This window comes from Melospiza georgiana, chromosome 8, assembly GCF_028018845.1.
Source record: "Melospiza georgiana isolate bMelGeo1 chromosome 8, bMelGeo1.pri, whole genome shotgun sequence".
NCBI lineage: Eukaryota > Metazoa > Chordata > Aves > Passeriformes > Passerellidae > Melospiza > Melospiza georgiana.
Genome location: NC_080437.1, coordinates 29,863,227 through 29,886,781, shown reverse-complemented (window position 1 = coordinate 29,886,781; position 23,555 = coordinate 29,863,227). Strand labels below are relative to the sequence as shown.

Below are 23,555 nucleotides of genomic sequence, written 5' to 3'. Positions count from 1 at the left end.
CACCTGAAGATAAATCTGAAGAACATTCCCAGTACATTTGAAATAACCATTCCTTACAAGACAATTCCTTCCTAGCAATTCTATAGACAAACTTTTCTTAGACAGCTCTCATTTCTATGATCAACATTAAAAAAAATCTACAAACATGAAACACAGAAATAGGATTTTAACTTAAAATTGAGGGACAAAAATGTTCCTTGGATATGTGTCTTTATTTGCATATAAAGCATAAATGCACATATATTTAAAAGGACATTTTCCAGACTGTAAAATTGCCGTTTCTCCTTTCTGAATTGATACTTGGCCAGGAGATGACCTGAAAAGTAAAACTGAGACAAAAAGGGCATGATCACAGGGCAGAACAGTATCTATGAGAAACCTGCTTTTATTTTCTTTTTCCTTCCAAAAACAGGTCTGTCCAAAGCAAATGTTACATCACAGGTCCTCATCTCTGAAGACACACAGACTTGTGTGCTTTTTGTTCAAGAACATCCAGGCAAAACAAGCCAAAATCTCAGATTTCAGATCTCCAGGCATTTGGCACAAGCTCTTCCCAGTGCTGCATTTCACTTGCTGCTGCCTGAGCCCCCATCTCAAGCCTTCCCCACCACTTTCACTAACCCAGCATCACACAAGCACAGCTTTGCTCAATGTCAGCGTTGGGGAATAAGGCAGGCCAAACAAGAGAGTTTCACATCAAAGCCTTCCACTGAAAAGTGGGAACAACCCCAAATCCAGTGAGTCCTTTCAGGATAACCTGAGTTAGACAGACTTTGACAGAGTTGTTCTGGGCACACTCATGATGCCATAGTACCAAGCAAGCAAAACACTGATTTACACTGCAGTAGTCATAGCTCCTTTTATACTTTCATTGTTTACTCTTCTCCTTACAGAGACTCATTTTTCCCTGGAGAGATGTTATAAAATTCAAGCTGCCTCAATTGCTAATGGATTTATTTCAAAGTTAATTAGTTTAATTTCAGAATCTGGTCTTCTGCTACATCTCTATCTGCTAGGAGCAGCTCTGTAGGGAGAATCCACTAACTATACATGTTCCAGAAATTTTATTGGTGTTTTAACTTTGGATTGGGGCTGAATGCCTGTTTGGGGCTGGTGTGCATTATGTGCAACCCTAGAGAGAATTATGTGCAACCCTGGAGCCCATTTTTGATGTAGTTTCTTACAAAAGGAAAGCACTTCCTCTGTTTCCAAACCACCTCACAATGCAATCCAAAACAAAATAAACATGAAGTATCAGATTTGCCTTGAAGGTACCCTACTCATCCTCTTTAAAACTAATTTAAAGACAGTCTCTAATTCCTCTCTAATAGATTCCCCTTTTGCTTGCAGTGCTGATGTTCAGTGATCAAAGTATCAATAAAGTTTCTCTCAACTTCAAGAGCCTTCAACTCTTTTTTTTCTCTGTCTACAGGTAGGACTCAGCAATGTTTTCAGCAATTTCAAAGACAGTCCACTTAATCCTCTTTAAAGTATCCTTTCAGTCATCCTGAATTTTTTCACCTGTCACAGAAGTTTTTAACTGTTTGGAAATCTCTCTTCTCCTTTATAGCTTGAAACAATCCAAGACATGGTGTTCCTGGTATCAAAGAGAATCTTCAGGCTGTGAAAACATATTCAGCAAAAGCATTTTTCTATAAAATTCTTAAATAGGTCAAATTGTGCAAGAGCCACCAGTTTGGTCTCAGCCAGAGAGAAAGCAAGTCATTAGTTTTGAGGCATATTTTTTTCCTCCCTGAATTACATCCACAGCCTTGTGTTAGATAATATCAAGACAGATTAACCAGGAATGGGACACTGTATTATGGTACAGAACTCAAAGAAAATTATACTTAGTCTGAAAAGTTCAGACTCCCTTATGTTGGGTGAAAATTTTAGATTAACCAGATTTTCTGTAAATACTAAATTTTGTTCTTACACCAACTTCAGGAATATTTAAGATTACTAGCATTATTAAAAATACTTTGATTAAAAAAAAAAAACCCAATACATTCAACTAGTGCATGTTTTGTTAAATGAAACACATATTAAAAATAAAAATTATGTCAATTATTTGTCTTCAAAGCCTAAAAGTCTAATATGGAAGATTTTTTCTATATTTGTATAACCAAGTACGAATATAGAATAAAGCAAATATCTACAAGATCCTTGTATTCAATTCCACAAGACATATCTAATAATCAGGGGATCCTACTTTTTATTCAAAAAAGTTATTCTATCCCAAAGAATACCCTAAAGTATTCCCTTTTCTCGGGATACTTTTTTTACATGTGGTTTTTTTAATGTTCTTCAGAGCTGCTCCTTCAACGACTACCACAAGATGTCACCATTGTAAAAGAAACTCTACGCAGAAAAATATGAAATCTGACATTTATATTCTGAATCAGGGATTCTAATTATCATACCTCCAAATCAATGCACTTCAGTGATTTTTTTAATGCAAACACTAAAGTCACTCAAAATAAGATTAATAATAATAGCAATAAAATGAAACATGATATTCTCTCCTAAAGCATACAAATCAAGACCTTTCAGCCACCTGGTTTGAATTACCAAATACAAGAAAAACTTGTCAGACAGCAAGAGAAAAATTTATGATTCCATCATCGCAAATAATGTGCACAGAAGATCATATCAGTATAGAAAGTACAGAATATACAGGTATAAATAAATCAAGAAAAAACAGAAATGGAAGTTGTCTCCCAGAGCTTAATGAAAGTTTGATATTTAGGAAGGAGAAACAATTATATATCCAAGCCAGCCCATCTGTGACAGAATTTAAAAAAAAAAAATTGAATTTTACATAGATTCAGTGAAAATCCAAGGAATGATGAAGCAAATTCTCTTTATATGATCTGCAGGAAGGAGTGAGAAGCTAGCATGTACAGAAATGCCAGGTGAAAGGAAGGCAGTGGCAGCGGTAGTCAAATTTCTAATTTTATTTTGTGCTTAAAACTTCTAATTAACTTCATAGCACTATACCTGAAGGTATAGCCTAAAAGCATTTCCAAAGATCTGTGACATTTCCCCATTTTGTACTCAGCAATTTGACACTGCAAGGAATTCATGCACAACTAAAAGGGTGATAGTCTTGCTGCAATTTCTATTCACAACTTCTGAACAGAGATTAAGCCTCCAGGATCTTTTTGTGCACTACAGTCCTGGAAGGTTTTAAAGGACTCAGTAATACGTCTACACTATTTCCATTCAATAACCATAATGCTAAAACACTTCCCTTCTGTGGGTGCACAGACTGCCTTTGAATAATCAACTCATTAATTATTAAGAAGTGAAATGTATTAGATCTCATCATGACTGTGGAGTAATAGGTGTGACAGCTAATAGGAGTTAAAAAGTCATTTCCTTTGTCATGCCAAAAGAAACAGCAATAAAACAGAACTGAGGCAGGAAGTCATGGGAAGAAGGCATATCAGCTAAGTAATCTGCAGGGATTTTAATATTTCTGTTAAGAGAATGGCAATTCCTAAGCATAGCAAGCTAAGCCAATTGAGATTTGTAACAGAAGTCGTAAACAATAAAAACAAAAAATCCACAAGCATCTAGCATAATTATAGCAAGTGAATTAAACATTTAGGATCCTAAATAATTTATCTGTAATGAGAAACAATGATCTATGGTACTGGGAGAAAAACTGCACCACATGCTTACAGTACATCCATTAGCCCACAGACAGTCTTGCACCATTATAACAAAGCAGTTCACCTTCCTTTTTCATTGAGAGGCTGCTACAAATTACACCCAACAAAAAGCAGACAGTGGCTACTTTACTTCAGGAAACACTAAAAATATGATGCAATGATGTGACATTAAAAGGAGGGTAGGGAGAAAATCAAATCACCTAGACACTAAACTAAGCAAACTTTACCTTGCCAGCTGTCATTGCAGACACAGAGCTTCTCTCCTGTCAGGTCACAGTAGCCATGGTCTGGACTCCCACAGTTGGCTTTGCAATAGGGAATGTCACAGGCCTCTCCTTTCCAGTACTTGTCACACTCACAGTACACCCGGCTTGGCACAGACAGACTGGTTGTGCACTTGCCATGTTCTGAGCAGTTATTAGGGCAAGAGTTAATTCTGAAAAAATAAAAAGAAAAAAGTAAGATATCTGACAGCACTCCAGCAGTATTTGTTAGATAAAGTATGTTTTATCATGAAAAATTTCTATTTACTGATAAAATTCAAGTTTAATGATGATTTTACAGGCAAATGAGCTCAAAAGGTGTTGATCCAATCTTAAATACCAAGTCTTTGATGCACTCAGGATCATAAATACCTTGCACTGCAACAAATATTGACATGAAGCAGAAGGACAGACCCTGCTTGGACAGATGACCACCTATTTTTGTCCTACATTCCAGTATAAGCACTCAGTCCTTTCAAATGCTTGTTATCTCTAGAAACAACCACACTGTATGTAATTGAGCATAAACTCTCCACACAGGCATACAGTTAAAGGGTTTTCCTTGGTAGCTTTGGTCCGTACTATAAACTGTGTGCCTAACATCTGGGGAGAATAAAAGAGGGAAGAACAAGTAAGGAAAAATACAAGATGGCTAATATCCTGAAACTACTTACAGGCAGCACTTCATTCTTTGAATCCTTAATAAAAGAGCCACCATAACTCTGCAGTCCAAGATGCAAAAACAGGAGAGCCTAGGCTGAAAGAAATCTATGACTGTTCTGGGAATTTGCATTTCTCTGATACACCCTACCAAACAGTGAGATCACAGGCAATGGGAGTGCAAAATTAAGCAAAGTGGTTCCAGAAATGCAGGCAACTCCTTGAAATGAGGGAAGATGGAGGACATGGAATACATGGGTCCAAGAGTTTCCATGAACTCAGGCTGTGTGTGCCTGATGAAGTCCAAGCAGGATTTGAAACTCTTTCAATGACTCACAGCAAACTCAGAATAAAGTGTTATTACAATCCTCTGATGATAATACAGACCACTCCCTGCAGATGTGAGATGGATACTGTTCACAGTCTTCCTAACTGAATGAAGCTTTAACTGAATGAAGAAAGAGCTGTCAAAAGTCAGCAAAGAATTGTTCAAGGCTGGCCTTTGACAAAATGTAGTTGTGGTAGGACAGCGAGGAAACATTTTTGTCTTCTAAAGATTCATTTCTCAAAGGACTGATATAGAAAATCCCACATCTGACCATCATTCCAAATCTCCTGGGGGTTTTAGTTGGTAACATACATGGCATTAAAACCATTGAAGGCATTGACAGCTGTATGCTACAGCTGGGAGGAATCTCTCCCCCAACCTCACAGGGAGTGTTCTGCAGGAAGGGGAGAACAGTTAAGTTTTTCCACCAGGAGATGTTAGTTGGAAAGCAGACCATTTCCCACTCCAACTGGTTCATTAAGGATTCAAACAAAATGAGAAAAACTGGATCAGCAGAATTGGAAGAAATTTGCCTGACTCCAAGGAACAGAAAATTTACTCAGACTATTCTGAAATAATTACAGTTGTTTGCTACTGAAAAGGCACTTTGGTCACAGATTTTGTGTTTCTGTCTTCCCCAAAATTAAGGAATACAGTGGTCCATCAAGATGAAGTCAAAAAGTAAGGAAGAGGGTAAGAGAAGCAGAGTATAATAGACAGTGACAGAAGTAAAGTTAATGCAGCCATAAAAAGTAATTGTAGGTACTTCTTTATCATAAAAATGTTACCGTTGGTTCATTAAAAATGCTTTAAAAGTATCCATTGCAATAAAAGACACAGAAGAACAGAATATATAGAATTTCATGAGTTATATATGTGATGGAATTAAAAACTGTCAAGTTTTTTCATTTATTTTAAATCTACCCAAAAAAAAAAATTAGGTAATGATATGCAACATGCACCACATTACCAAGTAATGAAAGAATGCACATACACTCATTTCTTAAGAATGCCAAGTCTAATTGCCATTTGCTCCCAAGACAAATAAAAAAGTGCAATAAAAGCTTCAGGGATAACTGAAAAATGTAACTAATTACGATAGAAAGTCTGCCAGGTGATTGCATTTTACTGATGTCAACTGACAAAAATTAAAAATACCCAGTGTTCTAGGCTGCTATTTCCAATGCAATATATATAGTGAGGTTTCCCAAACATTGAATAGCTACTTATTATCTGGCCAAGGGTGGGCAATCTGCTGCAAATTACAGCAATAATCTTCCCACAGACAATGTACCAATATTGTGCCAAGAGCCAAAGCTATGATCAGAAACACAAATAGGAATTTTAAACTAATAAAGAATATGACAAAAATGTTGCATGTACTTCGAAATAGGAAATGCAGTGCTGGCCAGCATATCCCAATAACTGCTATTTCAGAATCTGAAGGGATTGAGCGAGAGCAAAAGGCACATCTTCAATCATGGAAAAACTCACATGAAAAAACAGGTCCAACAGGACCAAGCAATTTCCTCTTGAGCCAAGGCAGGCAATAGAAAGAGATGTTGCATTGTGTCACATGAACATCCCAAAGGAGACAGAAGTTGCAAACAACTGGTGCATATAAAAAGGAAAAGGCTCAGGTCTGCTAGATGAAGCAATCATGGTCATATGAGATTAGACTTTGACATCACAGAAACTAAAAGACACACAGTGCAGATAAGATCTACAAAGGCAGAGTGTAGATTGAGATGGAAAACAGGATGGGAAATACCCAAGAAGAGGAAAAGAAATGGAATAAAATCTTTGTGGCTGGCACACAAATCCAAGTGGAACTGTTTGGAAGGTTTCAAAAGCCATAGTATATTCAGCAAGAGAAATCAAGCAACAGATGATCCCAGTTCAAGAGAAGGGAATTTATATGACAGCAGATATAATCTCCCTTCTAGTCCATATGACAACTATATGTGTTGGATAAACACTGGAGGGGATACATTCTAGTTCCATATGGCACAGGAAAAACATACTCTGGGAATGGCCATGTGACTTCACTCAAAAAAACCATACTCTGTCTCTAGGAGTTTTTTTTCCCTAACTCATACCTTAATAACTTATTACAAGCCCAGCTCCCTGGTTTTGGACACTTACCACTGAGTATCATTTCTGCTATTGAAAAAAACAACAAAGGAAGTTACTTAGTACAAAACTACTTACGAATAAAAAATGTTAAATCCTGTGAGGTTATAAGCAGCATCACTAAAGAAGTGTAGCAATGCATAGCCAGATGTAGTAACCACCTCAGGAACAGTTTCATTTCCACGCACTTCAGGGACTATCAGACCACTGGAAAAGAGAAGGAGAAAAATGTTTTTAAGCAATCTTTGGTATATTTAGGGGAAAAAAAAGGAAACAGGGAGTTTGGTATTCTGCTGGTTAACTATATAAACAAGATTACTCATAAATATCATTTTAAAACTTTTTTTAATAAAAGGTATACAAGGTATGTAAAACTTGGCCATGTATGTGCAAGGTAAGTTAGGGGTTTTCAGGAAAGTGTCTGTGTGTAAGCATTAACATTCCATTCAATGCCAGCAGTAAGTATCCAAAAAATGGGTTTCTACTATGATTATCTAACCAAAACTTTAACATTTTGGAATGCATTCTAATACAAATTTACATACATGTTCCCATAATATTATGATAAGAAAGCACTCTAACAAACATATTAAAGCCTCTAATGTTACTGTTCCCCCCAATAACTGAAAATGTCCATACATGACTACATGGACAGTAATATTAGTAAATACACTCACCTAAATACAGCTATTAAAGGTGCATATATAGAATCTCCATCATATACATACATATGGTCCCAGCTACATTCTGTGGCAAAGTGATTAAATCTTAATCTTAGTATTGCATTTGGGCTGAAAAAAAAGAACATTGATGTAACATATTTACAGAATTACTGAGATCATAAGATCAAGAGCTCACAGTAGAATTGATCATGCCAATGTAACTCTGTTAAAACATTTTGAGTAGTAATTAAATATTTCAAAGTGTTAAATAACAAAAGCCAGGGCAAGAAAATATTTCCCTTTATCTTAGAAAATTTTAAAATAACATATTCAGTCCACAGCTAATAATTCCTATAGTTAATGAGAAGTGTAACTTCACCAGATTTTATCAGTGTTCAGAACCACAAATTTAGAGCAATTAAAATATCTCATTTTAATACACTAAATTTACTTTACAATGTCAGGAGTATGAACTTTAAAGAATCCTTCAAGATAAAATCACCTACACATCCTCTTCCCAGTATTACACTAATTATTGCAAATAAAAATCTTAAAACACAAATCTAAAATTCAACCAGTATTAGTGCAAGTGCCTGCCTCCTACCCTCTGCCAACATGTGGGAAATGTCACTAGTGACATTTTGGCTGAGGTCCAAATGGATCTGTAAACTTTTTGAAAGGGGAATTTTTACATATCACAGAATTACCAGACATACATACATATATATGTGTGTGTGTGTGTGTGTGTGTATTCCATGAAACATAATGATTATTTTCTTGGTAATTCTCTCTGTAGACAGGCTTAAGTAAAATTTGTCAGTTTGGAAAACATGTGGGGTTTTGTGACAGATCCTTTGGAGAAAGCTCTTTGTTCATTTTTTAAGACTCAGTACTGTACACATATGTGAATTCCTTGTGTGCTGACATTTGGTTGCCTTACTCCTCCCCAGACTGTGCAGCACATTGATTCCTCCAGCTCCCCACTCTGCCATCTCCTGAGAGCAGGAGGAATGAAGTGGGGAACAGCTTCAAAGCAGAGTTTGCCCGAGGGGCTGAGGTGTGTTTCCACTTTAGTGCAATGCAGTACAAATATTCCTGAGCAAAAAGAGAAGCCTAGCTAGGTCAGACACATATTCAGTTATAGCTTGGTCTTCTAGATAATAAAATTTAAATTATTTTGCAAACACTCACAACTTCACTGCTGTTTTGTTTGAATTACTGTCTGCATATAAGCAGACCAAAGTCAGATCAGACACATCATTTCTGAACTGCAGTAGTGGAGCAGATATCCAAGGTAATTGAGATTATAACAACATGGAAGTACAGAAGGAGTTCAGTTTCTTCTAGAATTGTGAACTAGAGTCAGCAAAAGCCTAACCCATATCCTGGGAGGCTGGAATCATCCTGAAATGTAACCAGTTTGTGCCATTAACACTTAGCCACACTAATTTATGTGTCTCATTATTTCTTCAGGCATGTCTGTGAGTTTCTGTGCTGCATAAACTGGAAAATTAGCAACAGGCATGAGGAACCTAAACTGTAGGCATAAAACTAATTCAAAACTAAGTACATGAGGAACTGTAGAATGCAAAAGAAAATACATTATAGAAGCACTAACTTTTGAGGAACACATAACTGAATAAGCATTCTGTACTTGAGGCCATTGCTGATTTATCACTGATATGAGTTAAATAAGATAAGTCAGGTAATGAGTTAAATAAAGGGATTCTGTAACTACTCTTGGAACTTATGCAAAGGTACTCAAACATGCAACAAATTTATCACGGGGTTTTGAGGGCCTGCAGCACCAGCCATATATCAATGTCAGCCTAATTTTTGCCAGCAATTTGAACGGAGATGGAATTTGGCCAACTCTAAGCAATCCTGACAATCCTAATACCTTCTTTTTTAAATCCTATGTAAAATTTAAACAAAACCAAAGCAAAGTAACAAAGCACCAAACTGTTCATATTACACCCTCATGCAATCTCTATGTCAGGAGTTCTTTTGATCTCTAGAACACATAGTACCAAACTGTTTAGAAAATTTAGGCTATGAAAATAGATACTTACTATCCTTCAATTAACCACGTGCATTTAGTTTTATATTTGTAATTTATAGGTCCATCTGTTAAATATCCAGAAGGTTCTGTTAACCTACAAGAGGAAAAACAGGGCTGTAATACACCGGAGACAACAGAACATGAATCATCGACATGCCAATAGATTTTTTCTTGATGAAAAGAAAATTGGGGTAGGGAAAACAGTCAAGTCTCTCTTCATATTTCTCATCACACAATTTGTGCTCACAAAAACTTGAATTCTAATTCTTCTAATATCATTTATTTGCTTTCTTCCCCCAGGCATTCACTTGTATTCTTTCTAGCTCAGTGGCAAATAATTTAAATTATCCTTTACACGAAATGGATCCAAGCCAATGTAAGGGGGGTTTGTTCAAGAGCATCTTTGTTTGCTTTGCTTATTTGCTTTGCCATTGCCTTACGACTTACTTCTGAAATTAGACAATACCAGCCATAGGAAAACTCTCCTAGATCAAGACAAATTAAGATATTAAAATTTGAATAAGCACATCTGGCAGCCTGCTGCTCTGTTATTCCCACTCAGTACCCTGTCTCTGCACAGTGCTCCCCAGTGATTATCCAGCAGGATGAATCCCTGCAGATTCTCCACACAGCATCACACCACCCTCAATGACTTGCAGCTCAGGGACAGTTTCAGTCCACAGCTGTGCCTCTGGGTTCATGCTTTATACCACTCAGAATGTAATGATCTGTGATTTATTTCCCTTCTTTCCCTCCTCTGCCCCTTTTCCAACCCGAGAATTCCTTGCTCACTGCCTTTAATAAATCTTTTGTATTCTCCTAGAGCCTGCTGAGATGCAACAGAGATCAGCACATTGTATCCAAGATGCAAGTGAACCATGAATCTGTACAGTAGCATATTATTACAGTAGCAATATTATTTCCATTTTATTCTCTATTCCCATTTAAGATTTTATTTGCTCTTTCAACAACTACCATTCTGACATTTGAAACAGAAATATCTGCTGTAACTTTTTTGAGTGTTAATAGCTCAGTATTCATCACATATAGAAATTCTTTTTATGCAAGAAAGAGAATCTTTTTCACCCATTCATATTTATTACTTTGTATTAATCTATGCAGTGATAAAACAGCAGATGAAATTCAATAATCTATTAACATAAAAGCTTTCTAAAAGAGCCTGGTATCTTCAGCACATTGTATCTTCACTAATCCATTCTACTTTCTGCATCCTTTATGATTATGTTCAGGCCTTAACACACATCTCCAGTGGCCTTACTCCACTGGGAAAACAGATCATCTCACTCTTTAATAACAAATAACAACAAATACAAAAACATCCTCAGAAACACTTATTTCTTTCACTATATTGTAGAAAGAAAATAATTAAGTGAATAATTTAGTGAATAACTATCACTAAATAAGAAAAATTTTCATCTGTTTTGTGTGCTCCTTTTTTTAAATAAAAGGCAATAATACATAATATTCCAATCAAAAAATTTCAGTGCTGTCATATGATTTATATATAGAAGTAAAGTCTTATTTAGCTATCCACAGAACATAGATTTTCCTGGCAGAAGTATGAAACATCAGAAGTACTCATTTGCAGTCATGACCATTGCCTTCTTAGTGGTTGTACAGTGCAATGGAGGTGACTTACAAGAGTTGCTTTTGTTAGATCAGCCCTTTGGTACTAGTAAAGTACAAACAATTTCCCTTGTCTCCTAGGATGGCAATTTTTTGATAAGCAGTTTCTTTTGGAAGAGTAGATAGCCTTTGAAACAGACATTTCACTTTGTTGGAAAAAAAGTAAATAAATAAGAGCACAGCATTACTTTGCAGTAATGTTTGTAGAAAATGGTAAGATAAGGGCTTGTTCTATTTAAAATAAATACATAGCAAGACAGATGGAAATTACTGTAAGTTTCTTGAGTCATATCAAGAATTTTTCTGTATTATTTTTCTTTCCAAGTGTTATCAAATACCAAATCCCATAACTCACAAAGATAAGCAGTACCACTTTCAGGTAACCCCTTGCCCAATCAAGGGCAATATTCTCTTTCATATGAAGCCAGGTATTCATCAGCAGTTTTCCTCTGTGGCCACCAGTGATTCTGTCAAATAGCCACAATCCAGATGAGTCACCCTGACCATGCCCTCACGAGTCACAGAGGTGCCTGCACTGCACCCCACTCCTTGCTCAACCCTGAGAAAGCCTCAGTGATGAGAGGAAGCCAGAACCATTTGTGTGACCTGCCCAGGCACCCCAGGTTAATCCCACCCACACTCCAACCTCCTAAACAGAACACACAGGGGAGCAGCTGATGCTGTGCACTGTCATTTGAAATTGCACGTCAGCTTTCATAATGTTCTCAACAATATTTTTTCCTAGTTAGTAGGGTTATAATCAAAGCCTATAAAGAATTAGAGGGTGCATGCCAAGAGAACATTTCCCATCTCAGTATACTGTAAAACAGATCTACCAAACAACAGAAAGACATCAGCATGCTGCACATTTAAAAGCATTCAGAAGCACCAGTGACAGATCAGTCACCAAGGTAATCAGTCAGCAACAGATTCCATGAAATATATGACACCTCAGGGTTTCACCTAGCAGACAGACACAGCAGAAATGCAAGGGCTAAAGCCAACACAGGGCAACCAAAGGGATGTCTACATTCAATATTACCACTGCTATAAAATTATGGCAAATAAAGAATGCACAGTGGCAATATTTACCACTGCAGAGACTTTAAACCAAGACTGATGCATTTCAAGGAAAAAAGTACATTCTAGTTCAGGGAGAAATGATTGGTCCAAAGTGAAGGAGCAGTCAGATGAAATCTACGCCTGCAATACATAAGACGTCAGAGCAGGTTATTAAAATGGCCCTTCCTGCTGTAATATTTATAGAGCTGTGAAAAACGCAGTCTTGTCATCTCCTGCATCCTCCTGCAAAAAATAATACCACCAAATCTTTTAGAGAGGGGCACTAATTTAAACCAGAAAAGTTATTGGCCATTTTTTGTCACCACCAGAACATGAAGATCCACAAAACTGCTGGTAGATGGACAGAGGTCTGGTTTATAATATCAGTGCTTTAGGAGAAAAGCATAAGCTATATTCATAATATTATAAATATGCACTATTAAATAAAGAGTTATTAAAAAATTCATTTATTTCTATATTACTTAGTGTCACTGATAATTTTAAGAAATGTTGAAATTCTACTGATAATTTTAAGAAATGTTGAAATTGTATTGATTATTTTAGGAAATGTTGGGATTACTGTGCAATTCCTACTTCAGATGTATCTGAATACACAATATAGAGCACATTTTGCTTCACAGATCCATCTCAATATCAGTACTGGTGTGTCAGTCAAGAGTCATTCTCTCCACTGCTGAAAAATTTTGCTCCATCTCCTCTTCATCTTTTATGAAAATATGTTTTATTAAAAAGAAATAAAAATCAATAACTGTGCTTCAAAGTTAAAAGATCAAGTTCTTCATAAATAGAAGTACTGGCAACCTTTCTAGTTGAGATCTTGTGTCTAACATTTACAGCAGGGAAAGAGACTGCACAGATCTGAGATCAGCTGAATATATTAATAAAGAAGGGGAAAAAAAATCCAACCACCTGACAGTACAAGCCTGAATCAGTGAGAAAGAAATGCAGAAGTGATCAAGAGGCCATTTCTCATACTACAACATTGAATGACAGACTAAGAAGGTTTTCCAGTATTTTTTCAAAGGAATATCTGAAAAACAGTATGGTCTGAAAAACCCACAAAGGCAGATTTTTCTCTTCCAGGCCTAAAGCATTGACTAGCACCTAACAAAAATTCAAAGAATTTGCATTTGATTTTCCTGCATTTTTACATTCATTGTATAACTTGCTGCTGGGGGTTTTTTTTACATATGAAAAAAGGATGTACTGAACATACTGTAGCTCTAATTTTTCTTCAATGACTAATGAAGAGGAATAAATATTCAATACATTAAGGAAATATTTGCATATGCCAATCACACTCCTCTACTTGTTACATACTGCTTAGCAGTAATAGAAGAATTTATATTTAGAAACACAAAGGACACTCATGACAACTTCTCACATGCTAAGTAATCCCAGGCCTGCTCTTGGAGAGGTTTCAGTTTATTCATTGACCAAGTAGTAGTTTCTCTTGCAAAAGTGAAAACCCTCGTGATTAATTCAGTTCATCCTGAGTCCATCTTTCTACATTATTTTAAACAAAGCCATGCTGCAAAACAATCCAAAAATCCCAGAAAATTAAAATCAAGATTAGAACACGTAAACAATTTTTCCCCAAGAGGAGATATCCTGTATTTCAAGACGCTTAACACTTATGTTGAAAAAAAAGCACACAACTAAAAACCCCAACTAAATTAGCAGGAATATAAACTCTTGATTGGTGCAAACCATTGAATTAAGGTTAATTCTGGCATGTGTTCTGTTTCTGAAAAAGGCTGCTGTTCTATAGTGCATTTTTGCAATAGTCCCAAAACAACAAAGGATTCTGTATAGGAGTAGATGTTGCTTTGCTTTCAAAGTCCAAACTTTTATGGCATCTTACTTATGCAATGCATTTTCAATTACATAAATGAAATCTGTTCCCATGCTTAGGCTGCACAACATTATATAAACTCACAGAACACAGACCAGGACAGCTTGTTTAGAATAGGATATTTGAATATGTGACTTGAAATGTGGGCACAGCAATAGAAGACACAATAAACAAATCAGATGCAGAAGATAAAATTAGTATTATAATATTAAATGTAATATTTATTCTATTTTAAAATAAGATGTGAAAATACTGCATTAACTACTCAAGAATTTTCTTCTAGCTCCTCACAAAGTGGTACTTGGCTTATTTTTTTACCTTAAATTGCCATTTGAGTTACAACATGTCCTAACACCTATCCCAACTGCATTATAATATTATTATAATTCAGATTATACTGAAATCTTTTTTCAGTTGTCTAACCTGATTTTAATAATTCCAATGATAGAAGTCTACAACCTTCCTAGACAATCTATTTCAGTAATGACTTATTATTAGAAAGTATTTCTGAACGTCTAATTCACCTTTTTTTCTCACTTACACATATTTCCTGAACGTAGACCTGGGAATCAGGTAAAACTCTTCCTCTTTCTTTTGAAAAGAGGAATAAAGCAATTTAATCTAGCATGAGTAATTTTCTAGACTTCCTTCTTCCAGAAATTTTCCATATCATCTGCACCTCAAAATGGTACCTACTTCTCCAGCTGTAGTCTGACCAGCAGAGCAACCAGAGAATTATTTATTATACATAATGTTCTTAATCCAGTTCTCCTGAATGCAAGTAGTAGAAGAACTGCTTTTATGCTGATTTCTGTACAACCAGTAATTGCCCAAGATTGCCACCTTCCTCCACAGGAGGAACTAAATGATATTACTGCAGTTCCCCTTACTGAGGTTCATCACACCCGCTCAAGTGTAGAAATTCAAATCCAATTCTGCCCCTATCAGACTGGATTGTATGGGATCAATGCAGCTCACATCGGCTGGAAATTGCTGCATGGAAAATTTCATTTATAATCACTTGCTCAGTAGGAAAACCTAGTTTTCTTTCTCTGATATAAGTGTATACCTAAAAGATAGTAACTTCTGGTCACGCTACATAGTGAGGAACCCTACTCCAACAGCAATGAGCTGCACAAGAAAAGAAAAAATTCTGTTTGTGTATATTTGTGATAAAGGTCTTCATAAAAACTCCTGCACCTTTCATAACAGCCCTTTTATCTATTACTCAACTACATCAACAGCTTCTAAGTATTCATATTCATTATTCATTCACCTTACAAAGCACAGCATACCACTAGCATAAAGGCAGTACTAGCAAAAAATAAAAGTCCTCTGCACCCATGGTCTCCACCCTGACAGTTGCATTAATTCTCTATACTATAATGCAAGTCATTCAAGCCATTACAACATGGCACCATTTTTGTGTTGGCTAAAACTAAGCAGTTGCCAGACACCAGCACTGTGTAAGGGGCACTAAAGCAAAGTTTTCTTCCACCTGACAGTTCTAAATATTAGAAGTCCAAAGAAAAGTAGTCATGAAAAAAGAGCCTTCTACTTTTCCTTCATGAAAAGAAATTTTCTCCTTTAGTTTCCAGTAATAGCACATGTCAGAATGATCCATTTCAAGTTTTTTGGACAAAAATGATTCACAGAATTACAGATGAATAGTCCAGGAGATAAGGTGAATAACAGGCACAGTAATCTCTCCCACTGCACAAACAAGTGGAGTATTTCATTTAAAAGCTTGATACAAAAAGGGAGAAAATAATTCTACTGAAAGTAGAATGGAGCTTGAAAAAATCCATCCTGACGTTTGTCTTCAGATCTTTCTTTAGATTAGATGCATATATACTCCTAAAATATGTGAGTATAAACCATAACTATCTAAAAAATCCAATCCAAATGTTGATTGCCTGAATCTAAACAAAGAAATGCACCACTACTAAGAACTGTGTCACCTACCCCCAAAACATTCACAAGTAAACAATAAAAACTTTTTATGCTACTTAGTGTTACACATAGATGGATTTACACATAATATTTATGAAAACCTCCTACAAAATGGAGTGGAGTTGAGTCAATCTACAGAGCTCAACAGCAAGCTCCATGTTTTCTACAGAACCACTACACCAATTAACAGCTCAAATCTTGCCAATATTTTCCAGGTGGCAGTGGTTCTCCATCTCAGCTTAGAGATCAGTGCCTTTTAAAAGATACTGCAAATAGCACAATATCCTCCACTGACCTGGAAAAAACTTAGTGAAAAGAAATGAAGTGAAAGAAATGTAGCTTCACCTCTCTTATCTGGAATACTACAGACATTTCATATTTCCTATTTTAATATCATGGTTGGACAAAATCATATGAGACAAGCACATATTCTATTAGAAATGCTCAGGCTAGTGCATAGATGGCATCCAAAATTCTGCCTATAAATAGGCCTGGCACCATGCTTAAATTAAAAATTGATAGAAAATCAAGTTGGCATTTGATACAAAACCAAAACGTTATATAATACTCCATATCACTCTCTCATCTAAGTATGGCTGTAAATGCTACTCCACATATAAAATCCCAGAGGTCAAAAAGCTGTATAAAAATAATTCATGTTTTGAGTGAGACAGACCACCAACCCAATCCACTGGCTTGACTTCTTGCACTCTATTTTCTGTCATACTTACTAATTTTCTCAAAAAAAATAGCAAGGTTTGAAATATTTAAAGTTCTGACAATTCAGTCCTGATTCACAAGAATATTAACAGTAATCCCAAAGGTTTCTCCTGTATGCAGATAGTTGCTATTAGAAGCAAACAGGAATTCAGAAAGAATCTGCCAGGAAGCAAGGAGACACCCCACTGCTCTAACATTTTACAATGTTCACTTCAGCCAAGAATTATTTTTATGGCTAAATGTTGCCAAGATAATGAAGAAATTAATTAAAAAAAAAAAAAAAAAAAAAAAAACAAAAAAAAAAAAACACCACATTCCACCTGACTGAAGTGGTCCTATTACTTACTTTTCCCTACCACATTAACAATGTTATTATTTCATTTAGAGAATTCTGTACCTTCATAGACTGTGTTACTTTAAGATCACCCTTATGTTATTTAAGATCACTCGGAGTAACACATTATCCTTATGTTATTCCTCTTGCTGAAAACAAACAGAAATAAGTTATACTTTAGGTTCCTTTAACAGCAAGAAATTTTTCTTTTCTAGGCTTTATTTTCCACAAGGCAACCTCCATTTCCAAAAGTGGCTAAGTGTATGCTCTGGCATTATTCTGTTAATATCTCTAAACTCTGTCAGGGTACAGTTCATCTTCCAGATCTCCTCTTGTTGGGCCCAACATTGATCCCAGGGAGATCCCACTTGTGACAGGAGCTCTTTACACATGACCAGGCAGAAAGCTCCTCACTCACTGCACAGATCCCTTGTCCAGACCCCAACAAATCCACTTCTGTACCAGGAGGGTGTGGGAACCCATATCCAAAGCCCTGGAGAAACTGAGGTAGACAATGTCTCAGCCCACATTGACAAGCAGGTTACTTTGTCATAGGAAGCAATCAGGGTGTCAAGCACATTCTGACCTTGGTCAATCTCTGCTGACTTTTCCCACTCATGTTCTCCATCTGACTTGTAATAGCCCCAGGAGAATTCATTCCATTCCAAGTTTCCCAAAAACAAAAGTAACACTGATGGGTCTATAATTTCCTGGACCCTCCTTTCAGCTCTCTTTGTAGATGGAGTTGTCATGAGCTTTCTTCCACTCTTCTGGAACATCCCCCAATCTCCACAACTTCTCAGAGGTGACAGAGCAGCCTCACAACATGAACCAGCTTTCTGCTCTGCCTCAGGTGGATTTTGTCAGGGCCCACTGATTTATAGGGGTCAAATTCCTGTAATAGTTCCCACACCATTTCCTTCACTGACAGTGGGTCTGTGTTTGCATCACCCTGGATTTTCTCTCCCAGGGCCTGGGGCTCAAAGCACCAGCAAAGAGAGATGTGACCCAAGTGCTGAGAATCTCTGTTTTCTCACATTGTTGGTGACTAATTCACCTCTGCTGTTTAACAACAGGCAATGTTGTGCTTTGTTTCTGCCTGAAGAACCTGAAGAACATTTTTCTTTTAGTTTTCAATACCTCTGACCAATTTCAATTCAAGCTGAGCTTCTGCTTTCCTGACTGCATCTCTACACAGCCTGGAAATGCCCCTGTACTCCTCACCAGGTGTTTCTCTGCTTTTCCATCTCTGGTACAGTTCTCGTTTCAGCAGACTCAGAAGCTCACAGTTAAGCCAAGGGGGTCTCTTGTTCCACCTACTTCCCTTACTTTAAATAGAATTCAATCTCAGTAGTGTGTACATTAAAGTAAGACTGGCTACAGGTTTTGATCTAATCACAGGATTAACATGAGTGTAGGATAAAGTTATTTATTAATTTTTATCCATTTGTGGATAAACTTTAAACAGATGTATGTATATATTTATATACTGAGCCATTTATATGTATTTTATAAGACTTCTATAATTAATCAAACATGCTACAGTACTTTAAAATGTGGAGCAAAAAGCATATGGGCAAGGCAGGCTGAGGGACTTGGCAACAAGGTAATGCACTGTGCCAATTTTTCACTGTACATCACCATAAATCTCATTTTCACTTGTGACCTAGTTCAGGGTTTTAACTTAAGCTTCCTGAGGTAACAGGCAAATGCTCTAAATCCAGTGTGTCACCAACTCCTAAATTTCTCCTTGACTATTTAAATCAAGTTTCTATGCTCACCAAGAGGCACCTCTCTCTACCTTTCAATCATTTAGAGTGATTAATATCTAACCATCAGATTTCATGTCTGTCCAGGACAGAATTCTCATGGCAGGAAACTATCTCATATCAGAAGGCTGCAAGCACCAGCTCCCAAAAGCTATATTAGTTTTGAAAACATAAAATTGCAGTAAAATTCGACACACAGACACTTTCCGGAGGGAAAAAAGTATCATTTTCTCTTAGCATCTAAGACTTCTCAAGACTTTTTAAAATCCATATAAATATATATATATAAAAATCAAAATCAAACCAGCAACTCCTTCTTCCTCTCATCCCTTTCCCATCAGCACACACACAGCCTCATAAGAGGTTCCCAGCCCCTGAGCACAACCTCAGTACAAATGTTGAGATAAGAAGAGATAATAGTTCTTTTAAAAACTTAATTGATTAAAAAATTCAAAGGGCTGGTTACTGAGTAGATTCCAAGTACTGTCTTTCAGATAATTATATAGATAATCACTTACTTCCAACTTCTCTGGCTGTAGCCATTATCAGGACATTACACTATAAAGCCCATCCCTCTGTTTGCTGAAAAGAAAGGGAATAATGGCATTCATGTCTCTAGGGTATTACAAAGCATTTTTGTTTGGGGATATGAAAGATTCTTACTAGTCATAAAATAGCATCATTTCAGAATACATTTTACTTATGTGTCATTTCACTCATATTTTGTGCTTGACTTCATAATTTATGGGTATGTCACAACACTGTTAGCAACTTCCAACACTCCCTCTAGAAGTGGATGAAGAGGTATAAGAAAGAGAGACTATGGTATTTTCATTTCTAACTATGACAGTTCCAAGTTTCCCAGAATCAATCATTTCATATATTGGTAGAGGGCTTTGGGGGAGTTTCTGTTTGTATCAGTGGGTTTTTTGGTTTTGGGGTTTCTGGAGGGCAGTGGAAAGACATCTCTGGCCTGTAATTTGTTCTGCATTTAAATGCAAAACCAGAATGAAAGAAATACAAATGTCATATTTAAAATAACAAAAAAAAAATTTTAGCAATTTTAGCTAAATATAAGAACAGGGAAACAGAACATACAAAAATTTATCACAGGACTGTTACCCCCCCAGGAGAATACAGGTCAGGGGAACATTGCTTGGAACGCTCCACCTTAAGAGAGTGAACAGCACCACACAGCCACAAACCCAGAACCCTGAGGGCCTGCACAGGGACAGAGCAAAGCATGTGGGACACACAGCCAGCCTGCCCTGTCAGTGAGGGGCCACAGCAAGTGTAGGACCATCACTGATGAGCAGGAATCCCTATGACTGCCCTGAGGATAACAGGCTCTCAGAGCTGATGATCTCACTCCTCTCAGGGGAAGCTCTCAAAGCTGCTGCTGATCTATTCCCTCTCAGGTCCAACACAAACAGAATGGATTGGAAACAAGGACCCACTCTTCACCAAGACAGTATAAACAGAAATTACAACAGCACACAGCTTAGTGCTCAAAAGCCAGCAGGATTCAAAGCAGCCACACACTGAAATCTGAAGTCAGTAAACTAGGCTGTTGGAAGAAACCAGTAGAGGAAAAGAAAGAAGGCAAGCAATCACTCTGGAATAGGATCAGGAAAAAGCAGCAACCCTAAGGCTTAGAGAAAAAGAGATGATTCAGGTAGCCAAATGCACAAGAGCAGGGAATTGTTCCAACACAGCTGCATGGTCAGGGAGAATGAGAAGGATGGGTTGGTTGGTGCTGCCCCTTCTCAGATTCCATGGATCATGTGCCAAAGGAGCAGGAGCAGCACACCCTCCATGGGCCATACTGTGCACAAGCCTCCCCAGCTCTTGGCAATTCTAGATAGATAAAGAAGCATTCAAACAGATACTTCTGTAATTTAATATGCCAGTTTACAAACACGCCATCGAGCATTCCTGTCAGCATTTCACTGCCTCAACTATAATTTAGTTGTTTTTTTGGACTGTATCAAACCAGAAATCTAAATTTCTCTAGTCATCTCACTCAACAAGCCATCTAACAGTCAATGTGGAGTTAATTTTCTGGCAATGGTGGAAATCTTGCAAAAACAGGTTTGAAAGATACAATAAATATAGAGTAATTATTGCTTTATTTGATTGGCTTAAACAAAACTGGAAAACAGCAAATTCAGAAAGAAGTGCACTGGTTCACATATAGAGGAGACAGACATCTGAAAGGATATTACTCAGCTGGAGGAAGATCATTATTGCAAGGTCATTTATGCCAATTAAAACTAATACTGTTTAAAAATAAAATTTACTTTCCTTCCCTACATGATCTACTGGATGGTTCCATGAGTACCTTTCCAGTCCACTATTCCAAATAAGGCATGCACTGACATAAGCAGAACCTTCTATATCATCAATAATTCAATCATAAATATTTTCATTTATTTGTTTTTAGTTGTGAACAAAAATAATTTATTTTTAAATGTTTTGGATGCTTGGTTTTGCTTTTCAGAAAGTTTTACTATAGGTAAAAATAAGTGAGTAGATATGAAAACTAACAAAACTCATTTTTCTTCTAAATCCTAGAAAATCACACAAACTGCAATAAATTCTTAATACTTACTGGAGAAAACTCATCAAATATTCCTTGAAAGACTCTCTTATCGACGTGCTCTGAAAGCACTATTCATCCAGAATTCCAAAACTGGTTTAGAATCCAGATCAAAAGAAACCTCTCACAATAACAAAAGTCTTAATATTACTTTTATTCAGTTCTCAATTTGTTGACTTTGAATATGGCATTTGTGGACTAGGATTTGGCATTTGTGCTATGATCTCACATAATGTACGGCTCTAAGTTTCCTTCATATCAATATTAGATGATCAAAACTGATTCTATGCTTATCAATAGAAAAATAATTTCTCTTGTAAAGAAAATGTTTTCAAAGATTAATTCCTGCAACATTAACAGCTTAATACCAGTAACAAGTCACAAAAAAGGAAACAAATTTCCTTAAATTTTCTGCTGACCCTAAAGCCTTTCAATTCTGCTGCAATAAATAAATAGCCTTCTTTCAACATATGACTATTTCTACACCAAAGTCTTGCTAGAATCAAAGATGGCAGAAATCAAAACAAGAGCAAGTGAAGTTATGGACAAAAGAATGTTCCCTGTTTCAGGAAAAATCTGCATTACCTAAAACCACAGCTGAATCCCAGTTTCTAACAGAGTTTCTGGTTGTTGCTACTCTTTTGTTAGATCTTATCTGCATAAGCATCTGTTCAGCAATGCTTAAAAAGAGATTAAGAGCTGAGGGAGGAGGGGGGGGAAGCTTCAAGAGCAGAAAGGCCAATATTCGGGTATATTCAGCTGTAAAATGAATTAAGCTGTTTTCAGGACTTACTTCTAGGTACATTTCTAAACGTTCATCCCACAGTCAAAACAAACTTTTCATTTTGGCCTTTGATTAGTCACCAGAAGGTGCTCTTCAATCATTAATCTGAACTTCAATCACTCCTGACCTCAGCTCTCTGAGGACAGCATTGTGCCCAGGACTCTTAGTAGGTGATTAAACTGGAACTTAGTACAGTTAAAGCAAAATTCAAACTAATTCTGGCAGGGCTTGCTTTTCACTAAGGAAGCTGAGGGTTATCATCAGCCTAAAAAGAGCCAAAGGGCTTGTTGAATCATCCCCAAAATACGCTTTTATTTCATATTGAAAAAAACCCCTAAAACACACCTCTATGGATGTATGCTCTCAAATGGGGAAAAAAAATTACAGCAGTTCCAAAGAGAAGAGAATTAGATATTTTACACCATCTCAAACTAGACAATTAGGAAGCTTCAGCCAGGGCTTTAAGAGAAAAAGGTTTAAGATTTAGGATTTTTAAATATAGCTATTTTGATAAATCATTTAGGGGAAGGATTGAAAGGGAAAAACATGTTCATCAAAACATGTGGCATCTTAGTTTCAGTGATTACATAAATTAAACCAAATAATTTGTTATTTAGTTTTACTTTAGTGTAAAGTAAAACTCTTTCCACAAGCATAAACTATATGCTTGTGGAAAGAGTTTTACTTTGATCTGTGAACTGGCTCATTTTTGTCAGCTGTTCATAAAATCCACACCTGCATTTGTACTTTACCATATGTGCTCCATCCCAAAATAGGTGCCAGATACAGATCAGGCTGTGTGAACCACCAACAGCCACAGAGGCAGAACAAGGCAGAACAAGGCACAATCTTGTACAGAGTTTATTTTGCACCATCTCTACCTCCCAGCTAACCAAAAATGAAGCAGAGCCCCTTCTCCCCTGAGTTTTCTGTCCAGAATGGAAGCCGGGCATGAGCTGCAATGGGAACACGCTGACCTGGCAGCACAGCAGAGGCTGCACCCTCCCATCAATGAGTACTCACCAG

General features: G+C 36.7%; 1 protein-coding gene across 2 annotated transcripts in view; it reads right to left on the bottom strand.

Moving 5' to 3' along the window:
* The window catches only part of ATRNL1 (attractin like 1), a 429,920-nt gene that overhangs the window by 382,715 nt on the left and 23,650 nt on the right, over positions 1–23,555 (bottom strand). For both annotated transcript variants that reach the window (XM_058028925.1, XM_058028926.1), the window contains exons 2-5: positions 9,796–9,879; positions 7,739–7,852; positions 7,140–7,268; positions 3,905–4,113 (exon numbers count right to left, since the gene is read on the bottom strand). In XM_058028925.1, the coding sequence (XP_057884908.1) occupies positions 3,905–4,113; positions 7,140–7,268; positions 7,739–7,852; positions 9,796–9,879 (536 nt within the window). The remainder of the gene's footprint in view (positions 1–3,904; positions 4,114–7,139; positions 7,269–7,738; positions 7,853–9,795; positions 9,880–23,555) is intronic.